At 34.5% G+C, this 20,762-nt stretch overlaps 1 protein-coding gene across 3 annotated transcripts in view; it reads right to left on the reverse strand.

Annotated features, from left to right (window-relative positions):
- RAD17 (RAD17 checkpoint clamp loader component) overlaps window positions 1-20,762 on the reverse strand; it is a 33,945-nt gene that overhangs the window by 12,258 nt on the left and 925 nt on the right. For all 3 annotated transcript variants that reach the window (XM_006058932.4, XM_006058933.4, XM_025270879.3), the window contains exons 2-13: window positions 19,952-20,055; window positions 17,024-17,281; window positions 16,405-16,488; window positions 11,077-11,233; window positions 9,530-9,666; window positions 8,985-9,037; window positions 8,771-8,896; window positions 8,613-8,682; window positions 3,396-3,507; window positions 1,367-1,552; window positions 971-1,056; window positions 707-853 (exon numbers count right to left, since the gene is read on the reverse strand). In XM_006058932.4, the coding sequence (XP_006058994.2) occupies window positions 707-853; window positions 971-1,056; window positions 1,367-1,552; window positions 3,396-3,507; window positions 8,613-8,682; window positions 8,771-8,896; window positions 8,985-9,037; window positions 9,530-9,666; window positions 11,077-11,233; window positions 16,405-16,488; window positions 17,024-17,281; window positions 19,952-20,055 (1,520 nt within the window). The remainder of the gene's footprint in view (window positions 1-706; window positions 854-970; window positions 1,057-1,366; window positions 1,553-3,395; window positions 3,508-8,612; window positions 8,683-8,770; window positions 8,897-8,984; window positions 9,038-9,529; window positions 9,667-11,076; window positions 11,234-16,404; window positions 16,489-17,023; window positions 17,282-19,951; window positions 20,056-20,762) is intronic.

Below are 20,762 nucleotides of genomic sequence, written 5' to 3' on the forward strand. Positions count from 1 at the left end.
ACTGATGAACAAAAGTTAAAGGTATTCAGATAGTCATTGTATATTCTATTTGTCAACAGAGTTATAAAATTTCAAAATAAAAAAAGCAATATAGAATAAGCAAATGCAACTACTAAATAATGAAACTCTAAGTGTATAACAGAAATTATCATAAATGTTTAAACGCTGGAAATATGGCCAGCACGACCAGGGAACTGAATTTTTAATTTCACTTAAATAGCCATGTGTGTCTAGTGACTGCTATACCAGTCAAAGTTAAAATGTTAAGAAAAATTACAAGCTTTATAATGAATAATTTCAAATTTTAAATAAATAAATTTAAAAACTATCAGAAAGCACAGAAAGTAGTACAGGGCATTCCCTGGTCAGGGAACTAAGATCCCACATGTCACATGGTATGGCCAAAAGAAAAAATGAAAAGAAAGTAGCACATTTCTTCCCTTCAATCTACTTTTCAATTTGTCAAATTTTCCAACTATGTATTAGTTTTATTATCAGAAAATAACTTTAGAAAAAATTAGTGCTGCATTAACATAGAAAAAGCAGATTCACTGCAGAAGTTTCACTGCGAACACTGGTTGCATGAAATTAATGTTGTCATAGTTATGAAAGAGTTAATTAAAATAATGTCACATGAGTATGAATAAAAGTAAACTTTCTTTCTCCGTTCTGAGGAAATAGTCATAAACCAAACACTTAGTCTTACATTCCAGTCAGCACTGAGGATATCCGCAAAACTCAGAAATTCACTGGCTCTCACAAGATCATCCACTTCCGTGAAGAAATCTACATAGTTCTGGTGAAGATATAAATTAAATAACTCTCCTGGCATGTGTGACATTTCTACTACTTCCTATAAAAAATAAAGTATATATAATTTTAGTAAAAATTCAATGGTTAAATTTATCTGGACATAAATGTAAATAGCATGTATTGTGTCAATAGTACTAGGTATTATTAAAGACTTGACCTCAGGTTGAACAAGCAGTGTATCCCGGTCATACTCTGACAAATGAGAAGGTAATCGAGGTGAGTCTACTTCTGTTACAGGTGCTCCTACAAAAAAAAAGTCTGGAATTATTAAAAAATAACATCATCTTTATATAGCACCTCTCATTTGAAAATTTTTCAACAGCTGATTTTTTTTTCAATAGTTGATTTTTATGTTTAATTCCACTTATAATCCAAAAATACTCTAAGTACATTTTCCTGCTATGTCTTTCTTATGTCGTGCCAAAGAGTATCTGACCTATCTTAGCTCTTTCTTGAAACTGAACCTAATATATGACATTCTGAAAAATGGCGTTTTTAAACTTTAATTGTAAGATAATAAGATATTTTAAAAAAATGAATAATGTTTTCTTACGTTTACAATATAGTATTTTCCCCAAAGCTCTGAAGAGAAAGAGGGAAACATCTTTGCCACCAATAGCTTGGACCTCCTGATTTTCAAATATCCTATCAGTTTTTTGTCTTCGTTTTGATTTTGACAGCACAACATCTGATTTTAAGGAAGACATTCCTTTTTTCCTTGGCCATAAATTGTTCTTTCCTAAATAATATACACCAAAGAAACAATATTTAAAATAAAATTAAAACATGAAAAGTAAAACAGAACATTTCAGATATAGTTACACTAAGTATTCTACTTTAAATGCTTTTCTAATAAATAATAATGAGGTATACAAACTGAATCAGAGCCCTCTTTCAGTTACTAAACTACTAAGGACATAAAATGTCATCTAGAAGTATGTCATGAGCTAGATTTAATCTTCAGTGACTGAAATTATGTAGTCCCACCAGAACTATTTACACAAGTAAGCTTGATCTATACAATTAATTTTTCTCCTTAAGTTTTGTGTATGTGTGTCAAATACATAATAAACACTGCAACAATAAAAATAAATAAAATATGACTTGACACCTTTCAAATTTTCACATACACAATAACATGCTCTCTAATATAGTTATATTACCTTGGTTTCTCACAAAGGCAAGGTACTATTCTTGGTGCATGGTATGTACTAACCAATTCAGTCCTCACAATAAGTCTATGAAGGAAGAAAGTTTACTATACAGAGTAAAGAAATGAGACATAAAGAGGTTAAGTAAATGGCTAAGGTCATCAGCTAGCAGGTGATTTGAATCTGGGCAGTCTGGTTCTGCAAACCCTGCTTAACAATGACTCTATATTACTTCTTTACTGATTTGGGCAGTCTCCAACTTCTGAATATGCCCATGTTCAAATTTCACTGGGAAATCTACTTTTGAAAATTCAGAATGCATGATTTTAGAAAACCAGCCTGGAAGAGCAGAAACACAGAATCTGGGTTTGAATTGTAGTACTATCTCATTAGGCTGGTCTGAGAATTAGATGAAAAAACATACAACTGCTAATATAGTTTCTAACCCACCCCAAAACTATTATTTTCTTCCTTCTGAAATATCTGAGTTCAGAGCAATAATATTATAAACGGTAGTCAGGATCTCAAACTGGCCCACTCCTAATTCTAGTAGTGAACCTAAGGATAATTTACATTTATGTTTCTATAGGAAGAAGCAGAATTCTGGTTTTGGTTGAGTTAAAAAATCTAATTCTTTACAGTTATTTTGAAAAACAAAGATGAAACTAAGTGAACAGGTTACACTTGTGGATAGAAACTAGATTTCAGGTGGATTTTGAGAGCACCAAAGAGCTATTAATTTTTTAAGGTTAATCCCTCAATGTTAAGCATCGAGTAGGTCACCTGTTAAAAGTTTTCTGATGATGACTGTGTGCAGTAAATTGTGATCATTAAGAATAAAAATTAATTCATTGCCATTAGTGGGGCTATCTCTTTACTTCAGCATGGCTAGGCACTCCTTTTGTTTCTTAATAAGTGGAAATATATTTGTTAAACATATCTTATATAAACCAATATTAAACTCATTAACAGCTGGCCATTTGAGAACTCAATATGTGTCAAGCCCTGGAATAAACATTCTGTATTACCTCACTTACTCTTCACATAACTTGATGAGACAGGTGCTCATATAAGAGGTGAAAAAATAAAGGCATGGAAAGACTAAGTAACTTGCACAGTTAAGTCACTAAAAAGTGGCAGAGCCACAATTTTTTCCCAGAAAGTTTCATTCCAAATTAACTTTGAAAGGTGAAGTGGCAAACTATGTAAATAAATAAGTTTTACCTCAGATATGCAAATATATATGGTGACACGTTCATAGGGGTGTGTCTATGTACACATACATACATAATTTTATTATTTTGTCTCAATAAAAAATATAAGTGGGTATATATCAATTTCAAGTTAAAGTATGTTTAATTTAATTTCATTTCATGAACAAGAAAAAGTTAGTCACCTAATTAATATTATGAGTGTATCTTTACCAATTACCTGTTGAGGAAGAAAACTGGAGGCTATTTATTGCACTTCTGATATCACCAGAGCATCCTTGACAGAGAAACTCTAGAGAAGTTTTATCAGGGACAACAATTTTTCCTCCATTCTAAAATGAAACAATTAAAATTTTAAAAATATATGTTTTCTAAAACAAAAACCAAAACTCTCTATTTTCTAAATTTAATGGAAGTATATTAGAATCTTTCAAACTTGCATGCCAAAAAGCCTACATGTTAAATAGTCTGCTTATGAAGATACAAGTGTCAATGACACCTTAGTTTAAAGTAAATCTTCAAGATTATAAAACAGTTTTACTTTTTTACTTGGACTAGGCTATATAATATTTTGAAGTTCTCTCTCTCACTATATATATATATATACGTATACACACACACATATACAAATGTATAGATACACACATATACATATATACACAGAGAGAGACCTCAAAATATAATACAATGCAATAAAACTAAATACACAAGAAAATTTGAAACTTACATGAAAATCCCTACACTGGAGTCTTCACCATATTAGTACAGTCTGTTGAGTATTAAAAAACCACAACTGCATCAACTCATATTTAAACCCTAAATTTCATAGTTATTTAAGGTATATGATATATCACATTTCACATCCTTGGTAGATCAAGTATAAGGCAAGAGAAATTTATCCTCTCTTTTCCCTTCAGAAATTCTTAAATAGTTTACTGACAATATGACTTTAGCTGGATTCATGTGATTGCTCAAAGGTGAACCCATTTCAGGTCCTGTAAAAATTGCTTAAAACAGAAAAACAGTACTGTGCTATGATTTTCAATATATTTTTAACTGTATTAATAATGAAAGCTGTCTTAAAAGTTCTTTATGCAAGTTAGTATACTTTTAGTCTCCACGATTCCAACTTTGTCACAACTGCTAACATTTTGGTAGGAACCTTTCCAGACCATTTTTTGTGCTCATACAACTGTAAGTATATATAGTATCTATAAGTATATACAAAGAGCTAATTTTTTAAACACAAGTGGGGATCATATGTATTACTCCATTCTTTATGATCTATGTTAGTTCCTTTAAATCTATATAATTAAAAAAAATTATGGTTATACAGTAATTAAACTAATACTTCTATCAATCAAGGGATATTTACATGTTTCCTTTTTTTTTTCAACCATTCCAGACCTATATATATATACATATATATATATATATATAGATACACACATACTGTATATATAGTTGATCCTTGTATAGTGTGGGGTTAGTGACAGGAGCCCCTCTCAGAGATAAAAACCCAAGTATAACTTATAGTTGACCCTCTGCAGCTGTAGCTCTGATTCTTTGGAGTCAGCCAATCATGGATCATGTAGTACTGTAGTATTCACTACTGAAAAAAATGCATATATATGTGGACCCATGTAGTTCAAGAGTGAACTGTATATACCTTTGCCAACATGCACGAATACTTCTGTAGAGTGTCGTGCCAAGTGTCTGTAACATTTACCAGTTTTATTTTTCCCAGCAATGGTAGGTGAGAGTGTCCATTTTTCCTTATCTTTGGCAACGCTGTTTATCAATCTTTTTCTCTGATTACTAGCAGGCCTGAATACCTCTCATGTTTACTATCCATTTGTCTTTCATTCCCATGGTTGTCTTTTATCTTTGTTTACCATGTCTTCTGTTATTTCCTAAGTTTCCCATTTTTTTGAAGTAAATCCATGGCTCTCAGGTTTTTTTTGTTTGTTTAGGAAGACTTTCCCCCAACTCAAAGTATTTTTTTCCTAATACTCTTCTAATTTTTGTATTTAAATTTTAAATCAAGGTTTATATTATTTTTCTGCATAGTATGAACGAAAGAGACAATCTTATGTTCTTCTGTTTGAATATGCAATTGTTCCAATACCACTTATTAACCTCTCTTTCCCTCATGATGTAAAATGCTACTTTCATTGTGTTAAAAAAATTCCATTTACACATATTGATCTAGTTCTGTGCTGTCTTCTCATTTTATTCTTCCATTTGTCTATTCTTACACTAATATCACACTGCTGTACTCTCTACAGTCTCATATTATGTTCAAATATCTAGACACCAAGTTTCTCTTTATCACTCACAAAATTTTCTTGCTCATGCCTTCGCTTCCAGATTAACTGCATTTATATTGTGAACACATTTACTTTAAAAATTGTTTTGGGAGGAGTAGCTTGTTTTTGAAAAAATTTAGATTTGCCAGCAAGGAAATATAATTTGAAATCATGATTCTTGGAGCTGAAGAAAAAATACAGATGTTAACTATGGAGAATATATATAGCAAATGTGGCTGAAATGTGTGATCAGCAGTTCCTTCCACACTTTATATACCTAATGACATCAGAAAAGACTAAAGATCTTTTTTCCTATAAATACACAGAAACATTTATTTAAACTTAAACACTTAAGATAGTCAACACTCTTTATTGTAACTCATTCACATAAGATGTCTATACTCTTTCTTAAGATAATTAACTAAGCTATGGAATAGAAGAGATTAAACTCACTTAAATCTTCTTATACTATCATTATCATCCTTGGCGACCCCAGACAGTATCATAACATTTGATTTTATATTTACATTTGATTTATATTTAAATATTGGGCTTACTGCTGCTCCTGTGATGTAACGTATCAATGATGATTTCAAAAGTATACTAGTTCTAACATTCTTACAGGTCAACTATTTAAGGTAAAGCACATTTACTATGGGCTTCCCTGGTAGCTCCACGTGAATTATAGAAGACTCTGGTTTGATGCTGGGCTGAGAAGATTCCCTGGAGAAGGGATAGGCTACCCACTCCAGTATTCTTGGGCGTCCCTGGTGGCTCAGATGGTAAAGAATCTGCCTGCAATGCAGGAGACCTGGGTTCGATCTCTGGGTTGGGAAGATCTTGTGGAGGGGGGCATGGCAACCCACTCTAGTATTCTTGCCTGAAGAAGCCCATGGACAGAGGAGCCTGGTGGGCTGCAGTCCATGGGGTGGCAAAGACTCCGACATGGCTGAGTGACTAAGCACAGCACATTAAATACATAACAAAGAAGTTATGGTAATCTTTTTACTAGTATAAAATTTACTAGATCCAACTTGCTAGAGTAAATGCCATTTGCAATTTAATGACTTAGTCTTAAAAAAATTGTGAGTCACATGATAAAGTAACATGAGACTGACTTTTTATTTCTCCAACTTTTTAATAAATATTTAAAACTATAGTTTATAGTTATCATGCTTATAGTAGAGAATGTAGAAAAAAATTGTAAGTAATTCAACCACCCAGAATCCCACTTAGCATTTTTATGTGATTTCTTTTAGTATATATAGGTTGATGTATATATGTGCATTGGGCCGTCATAGATTAACATAGATTAACAAATCTATGTTTCATTTTAGCACGGTAATTTGGAGTCAGAACAAAACTTCCAACTCATCTGACACTTAATAGTCATGGAATATTATTCAAGTTATTTCCTTGCAAAGTTCGGTTTCTTTACCATAAAATGGAGATAATTTTGTATAGCTGTAGTAAGGGTTTAATAAGATCAAGTATGTAAAAATACCTTGCATAGGGCCTGACATATATCAAAGGCTGAAACATCATTTCCATTGTTAGCATTATCATGTAACTTTGCATCCTGTTATTTTTAACTTGACATTAAACTGTATTTCCCTTTATCACTAACTGGGACTTCCCAGGTGGCGCTAGCAGTAAAGAACCTGCCTGCCAATGCAGGAGACATAAGAGATAACATTCTTACAGGTCAACTATTTAAGGTAAAGCACATTTACTATGGGCTTCTCTGGTAGCTCAGCAGGTAAAAACTCCACGAGGTCATGGGTTCAATCACTGGGTCAGGAAGATCTCCTAGAGGAGGACACAGCAACACTTCAGCGTTCTAGCCTGGAGAATCCCATGGACAGAGGAGCCTGTGTGCTACCATCCATAGGGTCACAAGGAGTCGGACACAACTGAGGTGACTTAGCATCACACATACCACTAAATATTTTCAAAATATGAATTAAGGACATAATAGTTCACCACAGCAGCTGCTCCCTCTATTACTGGATTCACTGTGTTTCTAATGTTTCACCATTAATAGTTGTATTTATTTAGCTAAGTGCTCCACATACATGCGCTATTTTGTTTAATCCTCAACATAACCTCTCCCCTGGAGATTTCCCTCAGTTCCTGTGATCCAGCATTGCAAAACTAATTATGTTTCATGTAAAATCCAGTTGATTGATAGCAGGTGGTCCACCTAGAACCATGCTGCTGAGAGAAGTTTTACCAATTTAACTTTAACACCATCTTGATTTGAAAGATAAAAAAAAAAACGATGCATTAAACATAAAAGCTATTTCAGAACAACGATAGTATACTCAACACTACTGAACTGGATGGCTAAAAATGGTTAAGATATTTCAAATATAAAATACAGTTAACAGTACTGTGTATATTATATATTTGAAAGTTGCTAAGAGAAAAAAATCTTAAATGTTCTCATCACAAAAAAGAAAAGGTAATTTAAGTGACATGATGGAGGTATTAGAAAATGCTATGGTGGCGATCATTTTACATTATGTAAGTTTTATCAAGTCAATGTGTCATACACTTTAAACTTACATGACGTTATATGTCAGTTATATCTCAATAAAGCTGGAAAAAAAGTCTAAGATGGTAAATCTTATGATGTATTTTTTACCATAATTTAAAAAAAATTATTAAATCTTTGAAAAGTGACACAGGACAAAAGTAGAGTTGGATTATAACTGATTAATGAACCAAGATGGCAGGAAATAGTTTCTTAACAATAGACACAAATTAGAACACTAAGCCAAGCAAAGGAAAATTAAAGGTTAAGGATGTTTAAATTTTTTATTTTTTGGCCACGCTGCATGGTATGTAAGATGTTGGTTCCCCAACCAGGGATCGAACCTGCAGTCCCTGCAGTGGAAGCATGGAGTCTTAACCACTGCACTGCCTGGAAAGTCCAGGTTAAGGGTTTTTAAAATCAGTCTTTCCTACATTTTCGACATGCTTTAGGAGTATAATTAAATTTTTTTAATTTTAAAAACTGAGATAATTCATGTCTCTAATTCCTCAAGTTTATATAATACCACTTAAATTTGGCTTTCTATAATGACAATGTAAAGTTCAAAAAAATCAGTTCTTAAGAAACTTACCTTATTAGCTTCTACTGTCACTATTCGATTAAGAAACTTCATCATAATTGTTGGTGCCACAGGGTTGAAACTGTCAAAGTTTTATAAAGAAAGACAGTGGTTATGTGATTAAAAATACAGTATATACGTGAAATTTTAAGCAGAAGTTTCATTCTTACCTAATATTTGAAATAGCACACTCTTCTTGAATTTCTTTGGGAAACAGTAACCTTTGACTATTATCTCCACTGAGACTGTCAGAGATTATAAATATTAGAGGACACCGACCAATCTGCACATACTTCCTAAAATAACAAAAGATAGCAAGCAAGGCTGAAATTTAAACCTCCTGTCATTTAATTTGGAGTTTTAGAAGACTTCACTGAAACTCACCTCAAAACTTCATGTAAAGTATGAGAATCCCGATAAAACTGGTTAGGTAAGTCCTACCAAAAACAAAGGATAAACACTAGCTCAGTTTTATTCCCATGTAAATTTATTTTCAGACTTGTATTTACCAAAATGGGAAAAATGTTATGTATTCAATGTACTATAATAAGAACTTCTGTAGAAATTAAACATCAACTAGCTGAAAACAACTAGCTGATTCCCTAATAGTAATAAGTGTCTATGGAACTTTCAGATCAAATTTCTTCAGGTCACTGCAAGTTATATTCTAAGACATCATTTTCCAATTATTTTTTTGCCTCTCTACATTTAGGCCATTAAATTTTTAAAGTTCACTAACCTACAATATATATACACATGCAACCTATAGTTACTCTATCCAAGTTTAGTGCAAGTTTATTCTATTACACAAAGATTTTATACTTTACCACTACTAGTACCATGGACAGAGTTAATGTCACTATCACATAAGATATATCTTGCAATTGTTTATTCAATAGTTACAGCAGAATTTCCAAAGTTATCCTTACTTCAACTAGAATTATCTTCTTATCAGTTCTCAGATCATCTCCAAGCATTTGTAGTTGGTTATATTTTGTTGCTCTTAGTAGAAACTCTTTAAAAACTGCTATCTGAGACTGGTAGGGAAATATATGGAAGCTTGATTCTGAAAAGAAACATACTTAACACTTATTTTCCACAAACTATGTATATATCAATATTACATATATGTATATAACATCGGAGAAGGCAATGGCAACCCACTCCGGTACTCTTGCCTGGAAAATCCCATGGATGGAGGAGCCTGGTAGGCTGCAGTCCATGGGGTCACACAGAGTCGGACACGACTGAAGCGACTTAGCAGCAGCAGTACATAACATACATGAATATTACTAAATATATTTACATATACATAAAGATAAAGTAGCACACAATACTGTAGACTGTTTTTTAATTTAAAACTGTTCAAATTTAAAACAGAATATTCATTTCAAAAGACAAACTCACTATGAATAACAGTATAATGCTTCTGTACCAAGAAATGTAATATGGAGTTAACTTGATTTCACAACACAGCTGTTAGTATAAAAATCATAAAAATGGTACAAATATTTATGACTTTGTCTACACAATGAAGACTCTCCCAGTAAGTGTGTGATCATAAATGAGCTATTTTCAATAACAGTAAGTTTTACCTTAATAAGTTTTAATGACAAAAACAGAATGACTGATTAGTAAACTTATTAGGACTACAAGAAGTAGTATTTTATGCAGAAGATTGTAAATAAAGACTTTTCAGATTGTCAAATTAACATTACTACTAGAAAGTAGTAAAAATTCCAGGAGTAGCAGCAAAAGGGTGTGCATATGCACAGATGTTATAGAAGAACCTAAAAATAGAATTTTAAAGAATACCCCACATTAAAATACTAATATAATTGTCCTTCTACAGAAACTCTTGCACTTCAAAATGGCCTAGGTGATTTGTATATGCCTAGCCTAGTTACTCTAAAGCAGCAATAGAAAAGCTATGCAAGTTAAAAATGATCATGCTGGAGTTTATGAGCATATATGTGAGGTTATATTACATTATATTACATTACACAGTGTTTTCCCTAGTGGCTTAGATGGTGAAGAATCTGCCTGCAATGCAGGAGACCTGGGTTCGATCCCTGGGTCAGGAAGATCCCCTGGAGGAGAGCAAGGCAACCCATTCCAGTATTCTTATCTGGAGAATTCCCATGGACAGAGGAGCCTGGCGGGCTACAGTCCATGGGGTTGCACTGAGTCAGACGTGACTGGGCGACTGAGCACCACCTCTTTTACTGGAGGGACCCTCTCCTTCCTTCTCCTAAAGTTACTTCTCTCTGAACCTAAATGCACCCATAAAGTTTCATGTGATTGCTCCTCTGACTGTGAAGCAGCTGGTAGTGGGCAGATGCCGATCAAGTACAGGAGCAGCAATACATACCTTCCTCTCAAAAACATATCCAAGTAGGGTCTGAGGGGCTTGTTTCAAATCTTCTGTAAACACAGACTTTCCCACTATTTCCACTACCTTCACAACAAACCTTACCAGGATTCAATATCTCCTTGAAATCATCTTTTTGGAATTCTGGTAAAACTGGATTAACCCACTCTTGTACTTGAATACCATGTTCTTTTGCCAGTATTTTTATAGTTGTTGTTTTTCCACATCCAGGAGGTCCTGTTATTAATAAAATAGATCCACCCTAAAACCAAATATAAACATCAATAAAAAATCAAAATCATTGGAATGTTAGAATATTGTTTTAATATTCTTCTTAAATATTATCTCTAGAAATATTTAGTCATAAAAGCAGAATTAATTGCACAATGTTAGCTGGACTAAACCAGCTATAGATAAAACTGTCTTATTTCCTGAACTTCTAAGCACAGCTTCTGATAATTTCTCATTCTATTTTTGGGGGGCGGGGGGACTTCCATTTTTTCTTAGTATCTTTATAAAAAATGTTTTAAATTAGAGGACAATTGCTTGACAATATTCTGTTGGTTTCTGCCATATATAACGTGAATCAGCCATAGGTACACACATGCCCCCTCCCTGTTGCACATCCCTCCCACCTCCCAGCACCTTCTATCCTTCTAGGTTGTTTCAGAGCACGGGATTTGAACTCCTTGTGCCGCACAGCAAATTTCCACTGGCTATCTGATTTTACGTATGGTACTGTCTATATTTCAATGCTATTCTCTCAATTAGTCCCATGTTCTTCTTCCCCTGCTGTGCTCACAAGTCTGTTCTCTGTTTGCATCTCCACTGCTGTCCCTCAGATAGGTCCATCAGTACCATCTTTCTAGATTCTATAAACATGCATTAACATATGATATTTTTCTCTGACTTACTTCACTGTGTATAATAGGCTCTAGTTCATTCACCTCATGAGAATAGGAATGATTCAAACACATCCGTTTTTATGGCTGAGTTGGAAGGAATGATGCTAAAGCTGAAACTCCAGTACTCTGGCCACTTCATGTGAAGAGTTAACTCATTGGAAAAGACCCTGATGCTGGGAGGGATTGGGGGCAGGAGGAGAAGGGGACGACAGAGGATGAGATGGCTGGATGGCATCACCAACTTGATGGACGTGAGTTTGAGTGAACTCCGGGAGTTGGTGATGGACAGGGAGGCCTGGCGTGCTGCGATTCATGGGGTCACAAAGAGCCGGACATGACTGAGCGACTGAACTGAACTGAACTGAACTGAATAGTCCACTATATATATGTACCACAGCTTCTTTATCCATCTGTCAATGGCCATCTGGGCTGCTTCTATGTCATAGCTATTGTAAATAGTGCTGTGATGAACAATGGGGTACATGTGTCTTTTTCAATTATGGTTTTCTCAGGGTATATGCCTAGTAGTGGGACTGTTGGGTCATATGGTAGTTTTATGGTACCATATGACCATAAAACCATATGGTCGTATGGTAGAGTTGGACACGACTGAGCAACTGAACAACGGTAGTTTTATTCCTAATTTTTTAAGCAATCTCCATACTGTCCTAAATGGTGACTGTATCCTCAATTCTTGCACTATGTTCCTCCCAAGGACTATTCAGCAGCCAAATTAAAACACCTTCAGCTAGATTAACAAGGTCATGTCTGACACAAGTATTTTTAGAGGTTACCTGAACTCAGAAAATTCAATCTTAATATCAACCTCTCTTTGGATTATATAGTTCAATATTATACAAGTATAACATTCTTATGGAATGACCTCAGTTTGGATATCAGGTTTTTTAAGAAATGTATACTAAGAAATGTATTTACCAGAGACAGGACTCTAAAGACAGACTAAAGGTTATAGGTCCCAGTAACATTCCCTCACACATTGAAAAAAAAAGTTTTAAAAGTTTAAAACTGAAAAATTATCAGGGGAAGATATCCTACATGTAACAGTGGGCTGTGATCCTTGCTTGCTTGTTTACCTTTATTAACTATGGTGAACAAGGGCATGTGTATTTGTACCCAGAGAAGAGCCAGTTACACTATTCATTTTATTTAATTCTATTTTTTTTTTTGCCATACCATGCAGCTTATTGAATTTTAGTTTCCCCACCAGTGACTGAATCTGGACACTGGCAGTGAAAACACTAAGTCTTAACTTAGTGGACCACCAGGAGATTCCCCTGTTCTATTTTTTAAAATGGAAGACCTTATGAGTTATAGTTCTACAGGCCATGAGTTTAATGTTAATGATCTAATAATACATATTAAATAAGGTATCCTGAGGACTTCCCTGGCAGTCGAGTGGATAAGACTCTGTATCCACTGCAGGGGGATGGATGCTGGTTGGATCCCTGGGCAGGGAACTAAGATCCCGCACGCCAAAAAATAAGTAAACAAATAAAATTTTCCAGTGGTCATGTATGGATGTGAGAGCTGGATTGTAAAGAAAACTGAGCGCCGAAGAATTGATGCTTTTGAATTGGAGAAGACTCCTGAGAGTCCCTTGGACTGCAAGGAGATCCAACCAGTCCATCCACCATCCATCCTAAAGGAGATCAGTCCTGTGTGTTCATTGAAAGGACTGATGCTGAAGCTGAAACTCCAATACTTTGGTCATCTGATGCAAAGAGCTGACTCATTGGAAAAGACCCTGATGCTGGGAAAGATTGAGGGCAGGAGGAGAAGGGGATGACAGAGGATGAGATGGTTGGATGGCATCACCGACACAATGGACATGAGTTTGAGTAAACTCCGGGAGTTGGTGATGGACAGGGAGGCCTGGTGTGCTGTGATTCATGGGGTCACAAAGAGTTGGACACGACTGAGCGACTGAACTGAACTGAAATAAATAAGGTATCTTTACACAGAAACATACAAAACAAGGTTATGTATTGATGGGGAAGTGATGAAAATGTGACCAGAGCAACATTAGGTTTTTCGTTTTCTTTCATCACTAGGTTTTGAAGGAACCAATCTTGCATTTCCCATAGGAGCAATGGTTCAGGACTTGCTAATTCTTTGCTTGCTGGGACTTTAACAGAACATAACTAATGCAGTTAATGAGAACTGATTACTTCTAAGGAAACTACTTCTTTTCAAAAGAAGAGAAAGCTCAAACACAGGCAGCCCTGCATTTTTCTTATGGAACAAAGTTGCATATGTTTTCTGACACATGATACAGCCACACCAGGTTTTGCTTCTAGCAACAGAATTGGGAGCTAGTCTCTTATTGGAACACTAAATATTTTTTTAATCCCCCCAATGCTTACATTGTAATAGATTTACTATATTTTGAAGGAAAGAAGTTGGCCTCCAAAATTAAACTCAGTGAAAAAACAATTTTTTAGCTTTTCCATACAGAAATCTAGAAATTATCCAGGATTTTTAAGATAAAAATGTCTTATAATTACTGACATTGAAAGTTTTGTATAATAAAGAGTATATGGCTGGTTAAAGTACAACTTCCTAGAGGGAAGAAGCTTTTCAAACTGTAGAGGAAATACTTTTGCTAATACCCATATACATGCACACACAGCTAAGTCATCCTACTGGTAAAACAATAACAATAACACTTGTGTAGGTTTAAGACACAATAATGCTTATACTAAAAAAAAAAAAAAAAAAAAAAAGGTACTGTTAAGTGATAAAACACAGTCGTCACTGAAAAATAAAGACTATTTAGTTGAGATGACCAAACAACACAATGAGAAAAAGCTTTCTGAGAAAGTGCCCAAGAATTGGTACTCAGAGAAACAAGAGATTTCTATGAGCCAGTAGAGGAATACCAATGCTGAAAATGAAGATTCATTTTGAGTACATATCTTAACTCTACACCAAAGGTTAGATAGACAAACCAGTCAGAAAGAATCTTGATTCAAAAAAGGACCTGTTTACCACTGGAGGTAATGAAAACACCAACTCTTCATCTCAAAGTAATTTATCCTGTCTTTCCAGTTGGAAATGTATTTAAAGGTATTCATAACTAAGCAAACCCAGTTAGTATTGAGGAAATCTATTTTTATAGAAAAATGCCAGCTAACAATTATAGAAATAACAATAATAGAAGTAGAAAATTCACCATTTCACAATCTTAACAAAATTACTAACCAGACAAGGACTGAAAATGAACACTAAATCTCTTAGGTGAAAGACTGTCAGAAAATCCTATATGCTGCCAAAGCATCTTCCAATAGATTATGTGCCAAATGCAAGAGGAAATTACAATAAAGAGTTTTGACTATCACCTCCTTAATCTACCAAACAAACAACAGGATAAAAAGACCCTGGTCTCTTCAGTAAGTCAATGTCGTAGAGAGAAAGAGAAAAGTGAAGGGAACTGTTCTAGATTTTAAAGCCCTAAGAGATATAATAATCAAATGTAATGGATGGTCCTTGATCATGCGCTGGTTGTAACAAACCAGATATAAAAGACATTTTGAGGACAACTGGGAAAATGTGAATATGAATGGATCACTAGATCATGTTAGGGAATTAAATGTCAAATGTTTACATTTTATGTTAAAATACTCATGGGGAAAATGATGGCTATATTACAGGTTTGTGAATATTCATTTACTATTCTATTTTTATGTTTGCAGGATCTCAAAATTTTAAAAGTTTAAAAAGAAAAAAAGAATATTCTAGCTTGGGAGTCAAGGGCAATTATGAAATTAGGAGGTGAAAGAAAAAACATTTTACAGGGTAAAATAAATGATTATTTTAGGTTATATTTAGTAAAAAACTAGTATGTAATTTGCCTACTTGCTTCAGTGTGAGATAATGTGATATGCTAAATATATCAGCTTTAGACATAAGAGGGAAAAAGAGATCAAGTAAAGGAGAAAACTCAAAGTCTCTTGAGTCTTCTAATGAGGCAGAAGTAGTAAGGTCAGACAGCTTTCTACCACAGATGAGATGGACTCATGAGTACAAAGTCAACATGAAAGTTTTTAACTTCCTACAACCAACTATAACGCAGAGAAACATCTGAAGTCAAGTATTTCTAAACATTCCTTGGGGTTTCCTGGTGGCTCAGTGGTAAAGAATCCACCTGCCAATGCAGGAGACACAGATTTGATCCCTGGGTCAGGAAGATCCCATATGCTTCAGAGCAACTAAGCCCATGCCCCACTACGAGCGAGCTCGTGCTCTAAGCCTGGGAGCCAGCACTACTGGGGTCTGAAGCCCACACGCCCTATGCATAGCCTGTGCTCTGCAACAAGAGCAGGCACCCCAATGAGAAGCCCTCTCACCACAACTAGACAGCAGCCCTGCTCGCTGCAACTAGAGAAACTCCCACACAGCAACAAAGACTCAGCATGGCCCCAAAAAACACTAATAAACAAAGAAACAAAAATAAACAAATAAAAACTGCTTAAAAAAACAACAACAAAAACATTTCTTATTTAGTTACCTGTTTTGGCTGCCTTTCTAAGACTTCAGCTTTTAACCAGGTTTCAACTTCTTCAATTTTCTTTTTATGCACAGCAAGTTCATGCTAAAATTTTCAAGTTTAAAATAAAAACACTTTAACTCAAAAATTTCTGATACATCGCACAGACTATTCTACACATTTTTAATGAAAAAACTAGCAAATGAGTAACATAATAAAAAAGTCTTTTTGATTATAATTCTTTATATTCATATGGAAAAATTCTATTGTTAAACTGACCACAACATATGAATATCTGAAGCACATCTGAAATTATAAAATATTTTAAAATCCTGAAATACATTTTAGTAAGGTAATAAATAGGGAGGGACTTTACAAAAATTAAGCAGATTAAGTCAATGTTAGGGGTTGATTAAATGAAACTAAATCAAAGGGTTAAATTAAATCAAAGACAAATAACCAATGATATATCTTCAGAATAACTGTTGGGAAAATTCGAGACTGGAAATATAAAAAAACTTAGAAGTTATTATTTTTTTCTAATTCATTTAGGCAAAAAGGTTTTTATGAATAATAACAAAAATGCACATCACTCTCCTTCCTGAAACTGAATTATGAAGACTTCTTTGTATGCTATTACCTGAGTTTCTGGTTTGTATTTATCCACCCATGGTTCATTTTCTGACAGATATTCTTTTGAATTTTCTAGACCATAGACTTGTTTAGAGGAAGATAGGTTTCCTCCTTTGCTAGCCGGAAATCTGCTACTTTCTAATGTGGAAGGCACCTTTTTTCTTCTAAGACTTGAGTTATTCACACTTAATGATGTGGCAGTAATAGTAGAAATGCTTGTAGTCTCTGAAAAACCATCAAATGATGGGTCTACCCAGTTTGTTACCTGAAAAAAAGAAACCATATAAATAAACACTGTTATATTTTTTTGCATCTATTCCCTATGTAACTACTCTATTAAAAATTCTTGTATTAGCAACATTGACAATAAATCTCACAAATTCTTTAAATAAAACTGACTCTATGTATGTTATTCTTCTACTTTACAATAAGTATAAATGCATGCTTATCTACTTGACCATGGCAATGATAAATGCCATATAGATGAATACAGAGTACAAACAATTATTTTTATAAATAATAATCTTTCCAGGTTAAAGATTGGTGGCTTTCCTGGTAGCTCAGACAGTAAAGAATCTGCCTGCAATGTAGGAGACCCAGGTTCAATCCCTGGGTTGGAAGAACCCTGGAGAAGGAAATGACAATCCACTTCAGTATTTTTGCTTGATGAATCCCACTGACAGAGGAGCCTGTTGGCTACAGTCCATGGGGTTGCAAAGAGTTGGATATGACTGAGTGACTTTCACTTTCAGGGTAAAGATGAGGCTGATTCTTTTAAAACTCATTTGTAGCCTTGAAACACAAATATTAAAAACACCTATCAAAAAAGAAGTAAAACAGAATAAAGAAAAAGGCAACTACGTAGAGCAGTAAGAAAAGGAACACTTCTGCCTTGACCAGATTAATATATTCACAAACTAAGAACCATTTCATACATTGAAGTAATCCCTATCAACCTTAAGACTTGTGAGGATAAGGTCTAAGAATACTGATGCTATGAATAATCCGTATTTATGACTTGATTATATTTTTCTTCAGCTCACGAAGCAACTAGTATGTTTCTGAAAGGGAAGCAGGCTTTCCAGAGAGGATGATCTGTCAGATTTGTTCAGGAAAATGAGTACTAGGTTAATAGAGCAGGAAAGTCAGTGAGTTCTACTTCACGGTCCTCTGGTCTATAGAAACTCCTGACCTCTCTGTTTCCCTCCATCATTTCCTTTTCTTTAAAATCCTTCATAATGATCCACAGCGAAAAATGCAAAAACAAAATATTTTAACCTAAAAATATTTAGGAGTATTAAAAATACTTAATTTTTTAATTATTAAAAATATTTAATAATTTTAATTTTAAAAGTGAACTTTTTCTTAACATTCCAACAGTATAAATCTAGAAAAATCTAGTTCAGTGCCTGACTTTTGGAATTCCCTGCCTGGCTAACAAGGGGGAACAAAGATATATTTTCCTTGAAGAATGCTCAGCCACAGTTGTGAACCATTTACTTACTACACAATGCTTCTTGCTGGGAAGGAAAGAAAAAAACAAACAAACAGAGATTGGCACTGCAAGTAGGCTCAGGAGAAGGAAGTTAGAGCTTACAGGTATTTTATGAATGCAAAATCACACTTCATTCCTCTTATAAAGGCAGAGGTTAGGATTATGATCAGCAGAGGGTAAAGGAAGGAAGACCTCTGGGGAAAACAATTTCAGTCATAGCTACCCCTCTCATTTCCTCCTCTTTAAAAGACTATCACTGGTACTACAATTTTGGCCCCTTTCCTTTATAAAAATAGAGTACATGAAAATATGAGTAGTAGTAAAACTCTTAATAGCAATTCTGATCTGGCAACTTCAATATGCATATTACTCATAAATTTTAAAGTTTTATTTCTTACATAAATGTGAATTTTTCCTTAAAAAAAAAAAAGAAGAAACAGCAAAGTTAAATAATTTACTTACAGTCAGAGGACAATCAGATCCACCACTAGGAAAATGGATAACTTCCAGTACACTGTCTGACACCCATCCTACCCACCCACCAGCTTTACTGAGAACTGGTACACGGAACCACATGATTTCTAAGAGGTGGGGCTTTTCAAGTTGTAATACCACATACAACATATTTCTCTCTCTTTGATTGCTCTTTCATTCCCAATGTTCATCACAGCACTGTTTACAATAGCTAGGACATGGAAGCAACTTAGATGTCCATTGGCAGATGAATGGATAAGAAAACTCTGGTACATATATATACAGTAGAATATTACTAAGCTATTAGAATATATTTGAATCAGTTCTAATGAGGTGAATGAAACTGGAGCCTATTACACAGAGTGAAGTAAGTCAGAAAGAAAAACACCAATACAGTATATTAATGCATATATATGGAATTTAGAAAGATGGTAACGATGACCCTATATGTGAGACAGCAAAAGAGACACAGATATAAAGAACAGACTTTTGGACTCTGTGGGAGAAGGAGAGGGTGGGATGGTCTGAGAGAACAGCATTGATATATGTATATTACCGTATGTGAAATAGATCACCAGTCCAAGTTCAATGTGTGAAACAGGGCACTCAAAGCTGGTGTACTGGGACAACCCTGGGGATGGGATGGGGAGGGAGGTGGGAGGGGGGTTCGGGATGGGGGACACACGTACATCCATGGCTGATTCATGTCAATGTATGGCAAAAACCACTAAAATATTGTAAAGTAATTAGCCTCCAATTAAAATAAATAAATTAACTTAAAAAAATAAAGGTTGTGTTTTCAGTGCACAGTTGTTTCACAATTTATTATTAGAGTCTTTAGATCACTAATTATAATAAGTACTGGGCACCGTTACTTTGATTGTAGTAACAAGTCATTAGGAACATATTCAAAAATTTATAACTCCTTTTGGGCAACTATCACATGGCCATTTTAGTGTATCATACCTTTGTGGAAGATACCTTTGGTCTAAAAAAAGTTTTTGACATTATAAACTTCAATAGTTCCCATCCGTAGTATACAACCTGTAGTACATTAAAGTATAATTCACCTAGGGGCAAAAAAAGAAAAAAAAAATCTCAAATTCAGAAAATTGTAAAACAGAAGTACAGTAATATGTATTGGTAAAATCAACAACATAATAAAGGCTCAAGAACTACTGAAAGAGAATACATGCAGTAAGAAATCAAAATGGTAAAGTGAATTTTATTTTTAATGACTATAACTGTCAATTATCTACAGAGATACATTTTTCACATGAACTCAGTAATACATTAGATAACACAGAAAAACCAGACATTTGTGTATTTCTGTTTTGTTAAGAAAAATTAAACAATTCTCTTTGTGCAGTTTTTATACTGAAACTTAAAATTAAAATTTTCCACACTTCAGGGCTTCCCTGGTAGTCCAGTGGTTAAGAACTGTGCCCTGCAATGGAGGGGACATCAGTTCCACTCCTGGTCCGGAAAGATCCCCCATACCAGAGCAACTAAGCCCCTGCACCGCAACTACTGGGCTCACACACACTAAAGGCGGGGACTACCCAACCAGAAGAAGTCCACACACTGCCACCAGAGCGTAGCTCCTACTCACCGCACCTAGAGAAAGCCTGCAAGCAGCAAGGAAGACCCAGGACAGCCAAAAATGAATAAAATAAATCAATTTTTTCCCCCACACTTTACATTTCAAAAATTTCCCCAAAATTTCAAATAACCAAAAAAGCACCGTACAAGGAATTCAGACTTATCACTGACTTTA

This window comes from Bubalus bubalis, chromosome 19 (assembly GCF_019923935.1).
Source record: "Bubalus bubalis isolate 160015118507 breed Murrah chromosome 19, NDDB_SH_1, whole genome shotgun sequence".
Lineage (NCBI taxonomy): Eukaryota > Metazoa > Chordata > Mammalia > Artiodactyla > Bovidae > Bubalus > Bubalus bubalis.